This window comes from Prorops nasuta, unplaced genomic scaffold (genome assembly GCF_024137725.1).
Source record: "Prorops nasuta isolate Cenicafe-Biocafe unplaced genomic scaffold, Cenicafe_Pnas_1.2 PNAS00009, whole genome shotgun sequence".
Lineage (NCBI taxonomy): Eukaryota > Metazoa > Arthropoda > Insecta > Hymenoptera > Bethylidae > Prorops > Prorops nasuta.
Genome location: NW_027116806.1, coordinates 8938755 through 8956659, shown reverse-complemented (window position 1 = coordinate 8956659; position 17905 = coordinate 8938755). Strand labels below are relative to the sequence as shown.

At 41.1% G+C, this 17905-nt stretch overlaps 1 protein-coding gene across 1 annotated transcript in view; it reads left to right on the top strand.

The window, feature by feature from the left end:
• LOC136776224 (nephrin-like) overlaps positions 1-17905 on the top strand; it is a 102421-nt gene that overhangs the window by 77454 nt on the left and 7062 nt on the right. Inside the window, exons 6-19 of the mRNA XM_066731604.1 lie at positions 2302-2490; positions 8404-8583; positions 11887-12177; positions 12844-13143; positions 13238-13374; positions 13464-13617; positions 13707-14009; positions 14103-14378; positions 14553-14843; positions 14933-15111; positions 15246-15666; positions 16548-16703; positions 16859-16986; positions 17619-17799. Of these exons, the coding sequence (XP_066587701.1) occupies positions 2302-2490; positions 8404-8583; positions 11887-12177; positions 12844-13143; positions 13238-13374; positions 13464-13617; positions 13707-14009; positions 14103-14378; positions 14553-14843; positions 14933-15111; positions 15246-15666; positions 16548-16703; positions 16859-16986; positions 17619-17799 (3186 nt within the window). The remainder of the gene's footprint in view (positions 1-2301; positions 2491-8403; positions 8584-11886; positions 12178-12843; positions 13144-13237; positions 13375-13463; positions 13618-13706; positions 14010-14102; positions 14379-14552; positions 14844-14932; positions 15112-15245; positions 15667-16547; positions 16704-16858; positions 16987-17618; positions 17800-17905) is intronic.

Below are 17905 nucleotides of genomic sequence, written 5' to 3'. Positions count from 1 at the left end.
AGACAGACCGAAGGTTCGCGCGGGAATTAAGGAGGTCATACAACTGTGCTTTGCACTCTGATGCATTTCATTTGGTGAAATATAGTGGAAAATGTGCCAATGCGACGAGTTTCAAGTGCAGTGGCACACTGGAGTTTTTTTCGCAAAAGCTATGAAAATTGCATTAGTTTGAAATGTTATGAAAGTCATTTACTATTGAACTTTATCGTTGCGGACCTTGGCATTTTTTATGAGGGAATTTATGCCTATTTAAAAATTGTCTTTATCGCTGGAAAGTTTGGCCATAAGCGTAACTTTGAAAGATCCGAGGGTTTCTTGATAGAAAATTGGACATTTTCATAAAATTGATTGGTAAGCCGTTCGTGGAGGAGGCTGACGCGGAATAATACGGCTGACGCTGATGAAATAACGGAGATGGCAAATATCATATTATATGAGGAATAAAGCCTGGCAGAAGTATATATCCCCTGAAATTTATCCTAGAGAAATTCGGCCGTATGTCAGCCCGACGTCACGCTAGAATTTTAATAATTCCTCTCTGGCACTGACACAGCCGCGCGCCAGTTTCAGCTCTTGGACCAAGCGAGATACATCCAAGTTTAACGATCGCCCACCACTTTGGATTATGAAATTAAATATACAACGAAAAGTCATCGATCCTCCAATTAAACGCCAAACACTTTCCCCTTACTATTATATACACACACTTGCGATTGTTCAGAATTTTCCCAAGCAATATATTTATCAATCGACTAGATTGTTGTTCAATCAGCGTTTCGTATCATTCGAATGCGTGGCGACTGAAAATTCCCTGGGCTTCACGCGGCAAATAATAAAATTGCATTGATGGAAAAACTTTGATCGTTATTTATTGGACTGCTGCGTGGAAAAGCCGAATCTACGTATTTATTCTCATCGCGTTTCCATTCAATAATCTAATCTCCTAATGCAAGAGTCGTTTCAAGCTCGAGCGTATGTACCTAACGCGTATTATAGCGACAAATGCGCAAATTAACGACAAATGCTGATTTACATGCATATATACATCAATTTGCCTTAAAATGAATTTTTGAATTTGAAATTCGAATTTCCCTTGTACATAACGACGCGCTTCGAGTCATTTGAGTTAAGGTGGTCGTTAAGTGAGACACGAGCAGACTGGGATATTAGCAATAAATTCGGAAAGTTAGCGTTACGTTAAATCGAGCGAGTGGTGCCAGTATCGTTGGAGGCTGGCCTCTCGTACATCACAAAAGGATCGTTCGGAATGGGACAGATTGCACGAGCTGTCGTTCGCTGGAACAATATTTTCCTGACCCAAAGCTGGAATCAGGATCAGAAACTCGGTCGGTTAGATATTTGCTTCCACGCTTTATTTGAATTCGAAAGCAGACATCAACGCCCTGTAAACTTCTGCATTGTTCGCGTAATACATGTAAATTTTATACATTCATTTATGGACCTGCCACCAAGATTGATACATCCTACCTTGGACAGTCAGATCCAATCTTGCCAATTCCATTTACTCCACTGTATGCTGACGAACCATTCGATTCTCACATATACCGTTGCATTGGATTCCGTATTCCATGCTAAACTATATTTATATATAACACACAGAGGAATTAAGAAGGAGAAAAAGACGATCGATCAAAGTTTGATTAATTTACGCATTAGTTGCTCGTATCACGTTAAGGGCACTGGCGTTAATCGATAAACATTGAAATAATGAGCTTCCATAAATGAGCGGTCAAGCCAAGCAACGGGCAAAGTTTTGTCATTATCAATGAGAAACGTGTATAGAAATTGGTCGGAAATCGCACTGTAGTTGAACACAACATGGATATTACGAAACTTCCCTGTAAACTAAATATATGTGAGCAGGGTAGCAAGCTTAGCCGTATCGACGTAACGTGCGTGCTAACGAGATTGCCGATTGAAATAAAACGTGATAACTGCTGTAATAGCAGTAACCCCCCTTTCCTGTAATAATAATAATAATAACAGTAGCACTAAAACTACCGTTATTTTCTTAATTGGTCGATGCAAGCTAATTTTTTGCAAAATTATGTCGAGAGAAAGTTTTGGAGTGGCAAAGTACAGTGTCTCTTGATGCAATTGGTGCATTGCTGTGGTATTGGTATAGATGCACATATATATATATATATATATATATACCTGTATATAGCAAGCGTTGAAATATACAGTGAATAATGGATTTGCTTGGATAGAAAGCAAGTTTCGTCAAGGAATAACGTATATACCATTATTAATAACTCGACTGTTTGATTGTGTTTACAGCTCGACCTCAGAAGGTGGAGATCAGCAGCCATCCGAACAAAAAGGTGATCGAGGTGAAGGTCGGTGAGATGCGACGAATCGAGTGCACCGTGAGATCCGCCAAACCCGCAGCGTCCATAATCTGGTATCGTGGGAACACTCAGATCAAGGGAGGTGACGTCACGATTACACCAGTCTCCATCGAAGGAGGTGCGTATTACGTAGAAATTTACGATTATCGAGCAATCTTGCAAAAAGCTGCAAGCCCATTTTCAATCGATATATACACATATATATATATATTCTAGAACGAAGGCTGTGCGGTATAACGCGAATGCACGTGCGGATTATTCTAATAAATGAAGGATCAAGGAAAAAGCTGTGCGCGGTTGGATTATAATATAAGCTTGGAGTAACGAAGGGGTCGGTTTTCCAAAGGATTTCCTGTAGATTATTTGCTCGCCGAAGGAACTCGCGTCGAACTCGATTACTCGACTTATGATAATTAGGCATCGGAGAATGGAGAGGAAAGTGGAACGGATTTGACAATCGAAGATGTGGGTCAATCGAGGGTATATAGAGAGAATACGGTTCGGGAGAGCTGGATAGGGACTGGATCGAAGCTATAACGATACGGTTATGTTAACTATACATACCGTACGTAGCATCCACACACGTATATATATCCGTTATCCACACGCTTCATTACGGATTCCGGCGCGCAGAGGTGTCCATGGCGACGAGCCTGGAATTGCCTCTCCGACTGAGATGGTTCGATTTGACGCTGTCGCCCCGTAGCGTAGCATCCAATATTATGAAAAAGAGATAGATGAGAAAATCGAGCATTGAAGGAAAACTTTAATCTTGGATTCTCGTTAAAAAGCCAAGCAAATTCTGCGCCTCCCAGTCGATCCAAATCCAATTATTGTTCGCCCGGTGAATGTCCAACACGGCCCGTCGAACATTCGTATATGTATATAGTCGGTGTTTCAACGTTTTAGCGACAGGGAATGAGATTCTGGCGAGTTTTAATGTCGCGGCCAGCCGGCGGATTTACTCCTTCCCGTCGCCCATTTGCCACCCTCCCCCCCCCCCAACCCCCCCCCCCCCCCCCAGCCTACCCAATATTTACCTGCGCGTACACACGCGATTGCCTCGTTCATCGGTCCTGCGATTCCTTTGGTTTACCACCGTACGCTACACCGGGTGTTCATTTCCAAGCTTTCCAGTTTATTGTTTTCCGAAATTGCCTGATAAGAAAGGTGTGCTGCAGTAACGCGTATTTTGTGGCTTCGAGGGGGATTTTTAACTGTAGTGAAAACATTATATTGTATTTGGATGGATTTTTTCTAGATTATTTATAGTATATTTTGATCCTTTTTTCAATGTACACCCTATATATTTTACGTTGTCTTGCGATTGGTCTCTCAAGAGCTATTTCTAAGACCCGCTGTATTTAAAATTATCCAAATACTCGAGTCTAAACGAGAATTTTTGAGAAACTAGAATTTCGTAATATTTATTATCATCAGTGTGTATGTAATACTGAATTAAATCTATGAATAGAGTAGTCGTGAATAAAAATCTAGGCGACTTTACAATAATCTTAAATCTGCTTAAAAATAACAAATATATATACTAAACTTAAACTTCCCCCTTCGATCCACGAAATACGTGATCTTTTTATTTCACTTATATCTCTCATACTTCCTAAAATAATGATCTGTACAATTTTCAAACGAACACCTTTTATAGAATATTATACCACGAGCCTCTTTCCTACTGTGCCTCAGCCCCGCCACAACAATACGTAACTCACTCACGCATCGTGAACCATTAATAGCGGATATTTGTACTAGCTGACCTTTCGAGCGTCAGAGATTTTCCTTGATGAAACTCCCACTACAAACACACTGGATATATGTATAAATAGTTAATTGCCAATTCAAGCGTACACCATCTTTTCCACATACGCGTCTCCTCGCAGAAGCCCTCGCTGCAGTCCTGTATCGCTGTATACGTCCGACAGAGGCTCTTTTTTAATCGAGCAAAAGATACTGCTGCAAAGGCAATCCGACAAAATTGCTTCCGTTTTGACGGCACTGACTGTCCTCGTCGCATGGGAACACCGTACGAACGAATCTAAAGCGAGCAGCCAGTAATGAAACGGAAAAACGCAGCTACTGCAGCTGTAATACTGATATCATATTTCCCAGTGAGTATATCGCTCCTACCTGTATGATTTACAAGGGATTTCGTATTCTTCCTGGCCGAGCATAAATTCTTTAATATTAGTATGTGTAGCTCCAGCTACTTTTCTTACTCCCAGAGATTTCCCTGCTTCGAAACAATGAATAATTTGCTCTCGAATTTCTTTCACGCATACACGAGCGAATTTCAAATCTAGTTTTTCAAACTTTATCCACCCCTTGATCTTGAGTATGGGGTCTCTTGATATAGTGTAGTCTGTTTGAAGCTTAATGTACGAAATACTATTGAAATACGCGTATACCGTAGGAGCAGAAAGTATTCGTATTCGTACACCTCTTTATCTTAATAAAATATGGATTTAAATAAATGTGTGTTATATCAATGGGAAAACATGTGATTTTAGAATGCTCGATTTAAAAATTTACGTATTTCAGGGTTCTTTTGAAAACATTTTTAGCGCAATAGATAATTTTTTCACAAAATTTTGAAATACATAAAATAGTATACTCACATAAATGTACTAAAATTAGACTTTTTTCTAATGGATTATACTTTTTTTATGACCCTTTTATTGAATTATAAAGGTGTGCAGGAATATTCTGTACACGTGTATTTGTACGTATTTTAGCTTCGACCATTCTAATAAAATTTAGGTGCATATAAAAATTGAAAAATATTGTTATTATTTTTAAGCATTTTTACAAGAGTCGGGAGAAATAATAGGAAGAGTTGAAGAATTGTTGAAACGTCTGAAAGAACGTGCCGAAGCAACGAGACGCATCGTCGATCGATGGCCCATCCGACACGTAAATCTGGCGGAGGTCCAACTCGAAAATTGACATTATTCCTTGTGGCTGTCTCTACTCTGTCCACTCGTGCGTTTTCGAAAATCTCGTGGACCTAGGTCAGCGTCAGAGACAAGATGGATGATCCAGTGCAGCATTCCATTCACAGCGAGTAGTACGAACAAACGAAAGTACCGACCAAACCCAGTTCGCCTCGTCCAATATTGATTTTCATCACTGTGTCCACTTAAATCTCCCAGTTATAATACATGTTTGATCGGTTAGTTTGTCGCATCAATTTTATAATATTGATACTGAAGAATCGACAGGAAAAATGGTTGAATTTTTATAGCAGAAAGCGACAGGGGCAAAGGAGAGTTGTGGAATACGTTTATCTATCTTTAGAGGTGCATGCTCGGGCTAACGTCTAGGTATATAGCTGCTTGGGAAATGCAGTGTCTGGTACATGTGGGAAAGTGTCGTGTCCAATATTGATTTTCATCACTGTATCCAATTTGATCGGTTAGTTTGTCGCACCTATTTTATAGTATTGATATTGAAGAGTCGTGAGAGGAAAATTGTTGAATTTTTAGAACAAGGAGCAACGCTGGTAGCGAGTTACGCTTCTTTCTTTATAGAGTTTGCGATAACGTAATTATAGCAGTTTAGAAAATGCGGTATCCGCTGGAACACGTGGAAAGGCGTCGCGTCCAATATTGATTTTCATCACTATGTCCACTTAAATCTCCCGGTGGTAATAAATCTTTGATCGATTAGTTTGTTCCAACAATTTTATAATATTGATACTGAAGTATCGCGAGGGAAGTGTGTTGAAATTTTATAACAGGAAGCGACACTTGTATAGAGAGCAGGATTGTGGGACGCGTTTATCTATCTTAAAGACGCGTACCGAAGCTATCGCAAGCTCGTAGAGCTGCTTAGAAAATGCTGCGTCTGCTGCACAGCGAAAAGCGTCGCGTCTAATATTGATTTTCATCACTGTACCTACTTTGATCGGTGTCTCAGCTATTTTCCAGTATTGATACCGAAGAATCGAGAGAGAGAAAATGTTTGAATTTTTAGAACAGGAAGCGACACGAGTATAAAAGGTTGTGGGAATGCGCTTACTCGAGTTAACGCAAGCTCGTGTAGCTGCTTAGAGAACACAGTCCTGGTATAAGCGCGGAAGAGCGTCGGGCTCAATATTGACTTCCATCACTGCGTCTCCTTAAATCTCCCAGTAGTACGAACTCTTTGACTGGTTATTTTATCGCAGCAATTTTATAATATCGAAAATGAACAATCGCGGGGAAAATATGTTAAATTTTTATAAGAGGGAGCGACAGTAACATAGAGGAGGGTTGTGGTATGCGTTTATCTATCTTAAAGACGCGTACTCGAGCTAACGTAAGCTCGTATAGCTGCTTAGGAAGTGCGGTGTCTGGTACATGTGGAAAAGCCGGGAAGGAGTGAGAGCAGCGGAAATCCCAGAGGGGGCAACCGCGTGGGTTAGCCTTGTGCTACCAGGAGTCAGGAGAGAGCTGGCGTTTCTATCCGGAGCAAGAGGCAGGCAGCATCGTAGGCAGTAGAAGCAGCAGCGAGTTGGCAACGTGAAAGATAGGAGGGGGGATAAACGTGTGCAGCAGTCGCAGTTGGTGCCACCGACAAATAAAGGAACGCGTTGTTGCCGGCACGGCATGGCCCTACTCGACCTAACCCGGATCGTTCCGTCCCGCACTCCTGGTAAAAGCTTGTCCGGGGCTTTTAGTGGAGATTTAAAGCGAACCACGCCAACAAGGAACGTGGCCTTCCGTAATACCTTCAACTTTCATACGTCTACGTCGCGCCCTTGCTGCTGGGGTATATATATATATATATATATATAGTGTACATATATACATACAATATATATGCCTTTGCTCCGTCCTGATGCAACGCTCGCTTTTTCTCCCAAACTTTTCGCTCGTTCGAACCGCACCAACTTTTTACAGCCCATTTATATATATATATATATGTGTGTGTGCATATTCTTTGACCGTCAGACAAATGCCCAGCGATTCCATTTGAATTATATATACGTGGCAGAATTTTACCATCGAGGAAAATCGTGACGAATAATAATTGCAACGTTTTAACGAGCTTGGTATTATATATAATAGTTTTACTGATATAACCAAAGCGTGTACGCGTATTTTATATAGGACGTTGAGAGTGTATCAAGATCTTTTAAGAAAATTCTGACGTTGGATCAAGGATAATATAATCGCGTAATCTGGTTATGCTCGCAAGTCTGTCGTCATGCTTTCCGCTTTAATATGTTTCATCCACGTGCCTGGAAATAGCTTCTTTCGTCTTTTTCCATAACCCTCCTCCCCCCCCCCCCCCCTCTCCATCTTACTCTTTCTGCGTAGACATGATTTTTTGTCCCTCTTCTTTCATCATTCCTATCCCGTACAGGCTTCTCTCTTCTTCCTCCATAAAGCTGTTCCTGAAACTGTAAGCAGACTTAACTGCACTTTAATTTTCGTGGTCGCAAAACATGCTCTAAAGCTTTCTTCTTAACTCCAATTTGCGGTTTAATTTTTTTTCTTTTTTACGTAAAGTAAGTAACCGCGACAACGATGAAAATAGGGCAAAGTTTCTTGACGGCTAAATTTTCGAGCGTTTAATAAAAATTTAAGGCCATTACGGTAAGAGATATACGCGCTATCCCCTTACGTATTTAATACATACAGATCAAGTTTAGGAAACATAATACAGCAATTACTCTTTACGAGAGCTCTACCATTTTGCTTTCTCGCGCTTTTTTTATCTCCCTCGCAATCGTTTTCCCGCCAAGCATTTAGCGATTTATGACTATATTTTATCTTGGAAGCTATATAACATACGAAGCTGATTTGTAATGCCAATCGTTGCTCCGTGACTATTACATTGCAGCTTTGAGACGAGAATTCTTTAAGGTCGTATCTAATAGAAGCTATTCGATCCAAGGAGTGTCAAATTTCGAGGTCTTACAGCCTTATTGTATCATAGTGCATGCCTGTATATAAGAGCTAGACTATAGAGTAAGGGTCGTGCAAAAATTGTTCAAGATCGATCTGAAAGTTTGTCTTTAACGATCTTTCAGACAAGGAAGCTGTGAAGGCTGGAGAGAACAATCTGGATCTGGTCAAGTATGACACTCACGGATCCATCACGATCGAACCGACCTCGGACGACGACAAGATGGAGTACACCTGCGAGGCTAATCACACCGCCATCCCCATTGACATGCCCATGAGGGCAACCATCAGACTCTCCGTTTTCTGTAAGTACACGCAACTCACCTCCAGCGTTTACACTGACAATCGTTACAGCTGTTTACCTTTCATTAAGAGCCCACCACTAAATAAACCATGACAAACCGATCGGATTGAAATCCAAGTAGAAACAACTTGTCCCAACATTGTTCCAGCGAACTATCAACCCTTCTCCCAAATTTAAATTCCGAAGATCCACTCGTAGCACAGTATACAGAAAGTGAGGCAAAAATAATTGCACCGCGTGCAATAAACCGGTTTACGAGTTTATGATTTGCGAGGTAGTAAAACACGAATGGATGACATAAAAAAGAAAACGAAATATAAATTAAAAATTTTAATCTAGCTGAAAAACAGGGAGGAGGGGGGAGGGCGATGTTGTTGAATACAGTGGATCGAATTGGGTATACTGCATCCGGCGCGACGCGACGGAGCGGGAGTAAACTCTGGGCGTAAGTGCACGAGGAGGGAGAGCAAGATTTTTCGCATTTTTTCGATTCAAGTAAGAGGCGAATCTCGCGGACGCGATTGCTTCATCTTGCTGCATCGGTAATGGCATTCCATTGGATGGTGGATCGTAACCGGGATTACCCGTTCGCGGTTTACTCCGACATACATATTTATCGATATTGCCAGCCGTGCCAAGCTCGTGCGAGCCATCATAAAAATCCATCGGTAGAATTACGAGGCCCCCTGCACGCGCCACGCCACGCCACGCCGTTCCAAACCCATCGTCCTCTATATACATATATGTATTATAATATATAGTATAGCGTAGTACATATATATAGTATATTTACACGCTATTCGCGCTAGTAGCGTATTTACGCTCTTGCTCGCCAAACCAAACTGCCTCTCGCCTACTTAATTTTCACCAACGAACCAAATGCAATGTCCGACGGCGCTATATCTACCGCATCCCCTCTTATTTATCACCCTTTTACACTTTGCTTCACTCTTTATACCTCCCTGCGAGACGACCACCCGCTTTAATATCTTACTGAATTTTTTCGTCCATTTTCATATCGACCAAATTAGATTAACTCACCCTCTTTTGCCCCTTCCGGTACTGGAGCCGCGTGCGCATATACCACCACCACCAACTTATTCCCTCTCGCGCGCTTAATCAACTCTAAACAAGCAGCGCTGCTTATTCAATCCACCTTATAAAAAGCAACCATACCCTCTTGCCACCCCCACCTGCCCACCGTCCTACCTGCACAGTAATTTATCACTTTTTTATCCACTTAATTCAAGGCGTCCAGAGAAGCGTATCTTTTACCAGCAAAAAAAACACACACCAAAGTCTTTGAGGTCTGTGATTTTTTTGTATTTTACTCGGAAGCTAGTGTTTTACTGTCGGCTTCCACAAGCAAAGAAACTTTATCGCGGTATTCATTATTTACGAATAAATCATATATACACGCTTCTCGCAGTGCTATTAATTTCATTCGGGAAACACTGCCTCCACCCAATGAAAATCCGAGTGATTATATTTATATGGATATTTGTGTGTGTGTGCATTTGCGTTACTTCGCGTAATTCTTTAAACCGTCGAGAAAACATTTTATATACAGTGAGAGAAATAAAATTAGTAACCTGGATTATATAGTCTCAACTATAAAAAAAATTTTATCACAAACGATATTTTTATAGTCCCCTAAACTTATACAGGGTGTTCCATTTTAAAAGTTGCAGATAAATATCTCGATAAGTATACGAAATACGGAACAATATTTCAGATAAAAATTGATAGGGGGTAGGAGATGAAAATATTAGATTAAGGTTGAGTGACCTTTCGAAGGTCATACGAAGGTTATTGACAGTTTTAAATGAAAACCCTATACTTTGAGATGCTAGAAAATATGTTGAATGTTCGCATAATATAGTTATAGTATTACCAGTCCTTATGCGCGGTTACGTTAACCATTTAAAATGAAGACATAAATGTCCTAAACTATTTTAATTTAGTAATGTTAATTATAAATTCATTTGTAAAGTCTTAAAGTTTTGTTATAATTTTACCACTATGTACCCCAAAAGTTTTAAATCTTTCCAAAGTTTCTCAGAAGTGTTCATCACATGCTTAATTACTATAATAAACAAAGTTTGCCCGCCTAGCATGTATCTTACCTACATATAAGTAATTTATAATTTAGTGTGTATAACTGCTAGCATTTAGTACAACGTGGAAAATTGATTTGTCGACCATTCAACTAATTTTCCTCCATACTTTCTCAGCCGAATGTCTATATTACACTATACACGAATAATATGATTATTTCGTACAACGTGTACTTGCTGTCTTTACTAAAATATTATTATTATCACCCACGTGTATTATAATACTATTAAATTATAGTACCTTCAAGTATTTTAGGGTTGGTACGGATTAGAACATTTGTGCGTGCACAAACGCCACTCAAGCACGAGTACTCTGGTCTGTAGTGGTATTTTATGCATAAAGTAATAGAGTATTGGTACACGAATGGCGTTCGTGCGAGCACAAATGCTTCAGTCTGGTCCCACCTTTATGTTTCATTAAACAAACCTTAAACCAACTATTATTTTGTTATTTCTCAGTAATTTTCAGTACTTTTGTATAATCACAATAATTAATTCAAATTATTGTATAATTGGAACTACAAAATAATGGTTGAGGGTAAAATGTACTACATTTTTTTATGGTTTTTAAAAAACATTTTCTCTCATTGTATAGAATAAACCATATATTACAATGACAGTCGAACAAATGTTAAAGGTTTATAGAGAATGAAATTTAGGAACATAACTTTAATCAATAAACAATGCTTTCGGAAAAATGCGTCAAATTACAATTTTATAAAAACGAAAGTATTGACATTTATTCTTGTATCATTTTACACCGGTTTAATTGGAGCCTTCCTCCTCTATATATACATAATAATTTCCCCTATCAAGATTAAAATTTGCCACGAGTATTCAACACATTAAAAACCGTATCTCTAAATTTAACTCGACATCCCTCGCTAAAAGTTTAGCATTCAAAGTTATTAAAAAATGCGTCTCCCATGACCCCTTTAAAATTTGTACCAGGGTCATCACGGCGCGCTGAATAACGAAAAGGGAAATTGTCTCCTCGCGCGCTTTAAACAAGAGAATCATCGTAGATTTATAGTAATAATAGCAACGCAAGTTTCATGTGTGCGGAATTGCGTGTAGTTTGGAATATTCAAGTGGGACCATTGAGAATATACAGCCAAGCTACTCTCCCGCGGTATAGCTCGTACATACGATTTTCGTAAAAGCTAATTAACGTTGGTGGTTTACAGATCCACCAGGGATGCCGTACATCGAGGGTTACACGGAAGGGGAGACCGTGCAGCGGGGTCAGCAGGTGGAGCTGACCTGTCACTCGCGTAGCGGAAATCCACCAGCTCATATAGTTTGGTACAAGAATAACGAGCAGATTACGACGAATTACCGGTCGAAGGGTGGTGTCTCCGAAAGTACTCTGTCGTTCGTTGCCAGGGCGCAGGATGACAAGGCCCATTTCCGATGCGAGGTCTCCAACATAATGAGCGTCGAGCCAATGAAGGTCCACGTCGACATGACCGTTCTCTGTAAGTATAAATTGGCTCTGCCATCTCAACCAGCAGCGATTGCCAAACCTGATACTGCACTACAACCAGACTATATAGATATAGTCTTGTAACGCACGCTAGTCGACTCGACTCACTGTCAGATAACCAAAGAACGCAACCTTCCTCGACACATTGCAGCCTCTGCATTGAATATTTCATAGAGATATTGCGTCTACCCGCGCCGAGTGTATTATCATACTTTATCACACAGCAAATCTCTCTCTCTCTCTCTCCCTCCCTCCCTTATTCACTCCTTTACAGGAACGTGAGCCAATTCTCCTAGATCAATAATCTATCTCTCTCCCTCTCTCTTTCTCTTTGATTGTTTTCCGAACCCTCCAACACACTCGTCAAAGTGCAGCTCTCAGCCAAGCTCATCGATATTAGATTAGAAGAATGATTAATGCAGTCTGTTTAATATTGCAATTGAAATCCACGAAAGCTCAAATACGATTACACACCGGTTTACTCGATTAAAATACAAAAATCTTTATTGGATCGATCCGACTGAATAATTTAATGCGTTGCTGCACGTGTGTTTGTGGAAGGAGAAGGACTGGATCGAAACGTTGAAGTTTGCAGGTAGAGAGATGTAGAGAGAGGAAGCGAGAGAGAGAATAATTGATAATCGAGTTTACGTTTCAGTCGCACCAGCAAAAGTGACGATCACAGGGCCTACAGAGGCAAAGGCCGATGACCAAGTGCTTCTCACGTGTACGACAGAGAACTCGAATCCACCGGCTGACATCAAATGGACGGTGGATGGTCGTAATTTCAACAGCAGTAACACCAAGACCGAGCTGGCTCCTGACGGAGGTTGGATAACCAGCTCAAACATCACCTTTGGCATTAATGGCAAAAGTCGCAGTATCATCGTCGTCTGTCATGCCTCCAACGTCAAATTAACCGAGAACAACCTCGGTACCCATACCATCAACGTCATCTGTAAGATCAACCAGCATTAAGACATAATTTCATTCTCCAGTCAAACTTCAAAGAACCATCGAATATATCCAAATTTCTTTCTTCGTCGTTGCAGATCCACCGTCCAATTTAATTATAACCGGATATGAGAAGGACACCACCATAGCAGCGGGTACAGTATTAAAGCTAATGTGCACGGCAACTGCTGGCAACCCTCTGGCCACTCTGACGTGGTACAAAAACGATAAAAAGGTACTCCATTGTATTCTCTTCTACCGCACTCGCACGTGTGTCTGTTTTTTCACTCGAGGACCAATTAATCGTCCAATCGTGCGTTTCAGGTGACGGGTACAACCAGAAGCCGCGACCACGCCGTGTCCAGCGAGCTTTCCATGTTGGTCAATGCGTCCGATAACAATGCTTATATCAGATGCGAAGCAACCAACTCGGCCACTGAAATTCCTTTGATCAAAACACTCGTGCTCAAAGTTAATTGTAAGCCGTTGGCGGGAGTTTATCACTTTTATTTTAGATTTAAGAAATAATAAACAGAATTTCTAATGTGGATCTCGCGAATTTTCTAGTTCCACCGGAGAAAGTGAAGATCACGACTGAACCGCAGGAGTTTCACGCTGGTCAAGAGGGTCGCATCATTTGCGAGTCCAGCAGTAGCAATCCAGTGGCTGAGATGTCATGGTGGAAGGCAGGACTCTCTGTGGAAGGGACGAAAAATGGTACAAAGCCTGGTCTTCACGGTGGCCACCTCTCCTACGTAGAGTTACCTTTAAACTTGACCGAGGAAATGAATGGCGAAGTGTACACTTGCGAGGCTAAGAACAGTCAACTGGGTAGAGCAGTTCACGATGCCATCTCTCTGCGTGTGCTGTGTAAGTCGAAGCCTTTGATTCGGGATCGTAATTTCGGATTTTTGTATTATATGTATATATAATGGCGATCTAATATCGAACGAAACTTCACAGACAAGCCTATATTCTCCTCGCTGGACCCATACGAGTTGACAGGCATGGAGGGTGAACCTTTTGTGATCACCGTATCAGCTTCCGGCAACCCGAGCTCGATAACGTACACGTGGACGAGGGACGGTTTACCGCTGGGTGGCGGTGGCAAACGGATCACTGCACGAGGTGCCACGCTAAATATTACCAGGCTGGTGCACTATGACGCAGGCACCTATATATGCGAAGCCATCAATAAAGAAGGAGCAACGTTTTACCAGTTAAACTTGACGGTACAATGTGAGTATGGAGAGTTTGAAGAAAGCACGTGTGTCAGGAACGTTCCGAAAACGTGACCGCGATCAATTCGATACATTGTAACAGGTTTTGGGAACGTTCTTGACACTACGTGCGTGTACCGAAGGGGATTGGTCGAAAATGGCAGATATAACCTGTGCTGTATCGTTTTCACAGTCCCAGCTAAGATTATTCGAACCTCAACATCCGGAGTGGTCTACCAACCCGGGGTCGAGGCGAAATTATTTTGCGAAATTGACGGAAGCCCTATAGGTGACGAATACGTTTCCTGGCATAAAGTGGGCTCGAGCTCGGAGCTATCGGGCCGCTATTCGACCTCCTTCGTCAATAAAACCTCTTTCCTGCATATCGAGCATCCTGGGAAAGAAGACGTTGGTGAATATCAGTGTAAAGTGAACAATGGTATAGGAAACGTCACCTCGGAACCCATATTATTTATCACGAGTTGTAAGTGTGTTTATCTAGATGTACTTTGATAAATAAGATAGTCACCGTACATCTCGGCTTAAATTAATGATTACTCCCTCTTTTTACAGTCAAGCCAGAAATGGTGAATACACCGCTGACGAGGAAAGCAGCGGCGAATAAAGGGATAAACGTGCAATTGTATTGCAAAGCGCGAGGCTCTCCGCTACCAAGATTCAGTTGGTCTTTCAATGGGAAAGCGTTATTGGCCAACGCTACCGAGCAGAAGTACGCCATGACGCTGAGCGACGTGAGTAGAAAATGACCCAAATTGTTTCTATTCTCCTCCCCCTCTAATATCTTCAGACATCATTCGCTATTTTACCGTGTCGTAACTCACTCGGAACGACGCACGAAATTAACGATCCCGCGTCACTTTTACAGCTATCCGAATTGTATTCGGAATCGGTACTGACGATTTATCACGTAACTGCTCACGATTACGGCGAATACGAATGTCGAGCTCAGAACAAAATGGGATATTCCACTGATATCATTCACTTGGACGTGACGTCACCACCCGACAAACCATCGGATTTGGAAGTGTACAACGTCACCCACGACTCGGTCACTCTACTGTGGAAAAAGGGTTTCGACGGTGGTCTATCAACTTCCCATCAAATCAGATGGAGACAAGCTATGGACTACGAGGACCGCTATTATTACTACGATGTCTCTCCAGGGGACTACAGGGCAACTATAACAGGCTTAGCCCTAGGAACTTATTATGTATTTAGCATCAAAGCTATAAATGCCAAGGGAGATAGCGGCTTCCTTCCAGACTTGCTGAAAGTTCAAACTCTCCGTAAGTTTTATCCTTAAGCTTTTCCTCCTGTAATTTATGCCAAGATCTAATTTATAATCCATACGCTGCCAAGTTGCTTCATGCCTACGCATAATCTACTATTTATATGTATGCACAAACAGTTATCTCGCGCGAAGAAGCCGTATCTAAAGCTTTATCTCTTATCATCGTACCGATCATCTTGCATTTCGTCCATCTTTCCCCAGCTCTTATCATTCATACCTACAAAATTGCATCGTTTATTCATATATATGTTTCTCGATGATACGAGCTTGCATGATGTGGGTAATCGGTATTGTTTCATTCTCTTTTATCATTTTGTCAGCAAATTCACACAAGCATAGCTTATGTTGAAATTATGTATTATCAACCGGTTGACAGAATTTGTAGAATTTTAATGCAACCCAGGGAGTATCGTGCAAATTCAATTGTTGCATTCGAGGGAATCTTTTGAATGATCAGTACGGAATTGTAAGTGCCTTTAGAGATGTAGTGCTTCAGCCTTATTAGATGAATAGCGAGGAGACGCGACAAGCAAGTTTGACAGTTTAGCCTTGTTTGATTTATGAAGTAAAGGAAGAAAAAAAGAAGAAGAAAAGGAATTTAATACATACGAAACTAACAAGTAGATAGTAATCATTGCATGAATAACAATCGGGTGACGGGGCATTGGCTTGGGTTACAGGCGAGGCACCACCTACCGAGTTGACATCCAGCGAGATAAACTCTTCCTACCTCATCGTCATAATCATCACTGTTTCCGCATCCGCTTGTCTACTCATTGCCGCGCCAATAGTCTTTGCTACATTAAAGTCCAAAAAGAAGGCTCAACGTTCGGGTAAATATTATGAATTGTTTTTTTTTTTCTGCCTATCCCTTAGGGCCAAATAAAGCCGAACCCCTGCCAGACGTCCTTCTGGAAAAAGGGGACTTCCCAATGAATTATGTCTATACAGTGGCAGTCACTTCCATCATCTTTTTTATTATTAATGTCTTCATCATGTTGTGGTACATTGTGAGAAAGAAAAACAAAGCTCGTAAGTTTTTTTATAACGAGAATACATTTATAAAACAAAGAAAAACATTGTATCGCATATCTGCAATGTAAAGTGTAAAAGGTCGTTGTTCAATTTCTGTGGGATGTATAAGAAATGGATTTCTAATCGATATTTTTGTCATGTTTCTCAAACAGGAATTAACAAGTCGCAGACAGCGGACATGTATGCACCATCGACGGTAAACGGAGACACCATGACTGGTGAATTAAGTTCGGTGTCGGACGAGAAGAGCGACGTTAACTTCGACGCTAATGATTATGTGGTCAGTGCGATCAGTCAGTATGTTCTTAGTAACAAGTAATTCCGGAGGGTAGGTTTGAGTTCTGTTAACACTTTTTCTGACTTTGCTTTACTTTGCCTTTAGTTTTCCTCTCATTTGTTTTACACAACTTTTCATTCGTTTCGTTTTTTTTCCATTCGTTTTACTTTGCCTCCCTTTCATTTCGCTTAACTCCCTATATACGTCTACTGACCCACACTAACGATCTCTTCCTCTACCCTCCGTGAAATTATTTATACAGAGCGAAGATAGTAGCATGCCTACCTACGGAATTCACGACTTTTTAGATCAATCTTTGGTATTATGGGTTATCACGCAATGCAATACACGTAGTTATGACGAAATAATAGATGCTGTAAAATTATAACGCGTTTGAGAACAGCACGCTATATTAATGACTGAAAGAACAGTATAGAGAATGTGTGAGTGTATGTGTGTGTGTGCACGTCGGGTAGGTATTACGTTAAACTGTATACCGAAACACGGAGGTACAGTGTGAAAGATTTTTAACTCATTTTATACCGCATGAGCTATATAATAATGAGTTGATAACAGATCTATGGATCGATTGGTTCTTCTCGCTAATCGATCAATCTTATTTTGCTTTTATACAGGACGAGGGTAGGAAGACGGCGGCTAGTACGTATTTAATAGATCAAAGCATACAAAACTTCGGGAAAGGCAGCTTGGAGATGCAGGTTCATCATCAGGGAACACTCAGCAGGCGGAACCACGTGCCAATGGCGAATTTGGATTCTCCACCGCAAAGAACGACAGCCAGTGGGACTCTTTCGGGTGCGTCACCTACTACAACAGCTACGTTCCTCGAGACTCCGCATAGGTGCCAAAATCTATCAAGTTTATCGCTCTTTGGTGTCTTCTCATATCACTGGCCAGAATC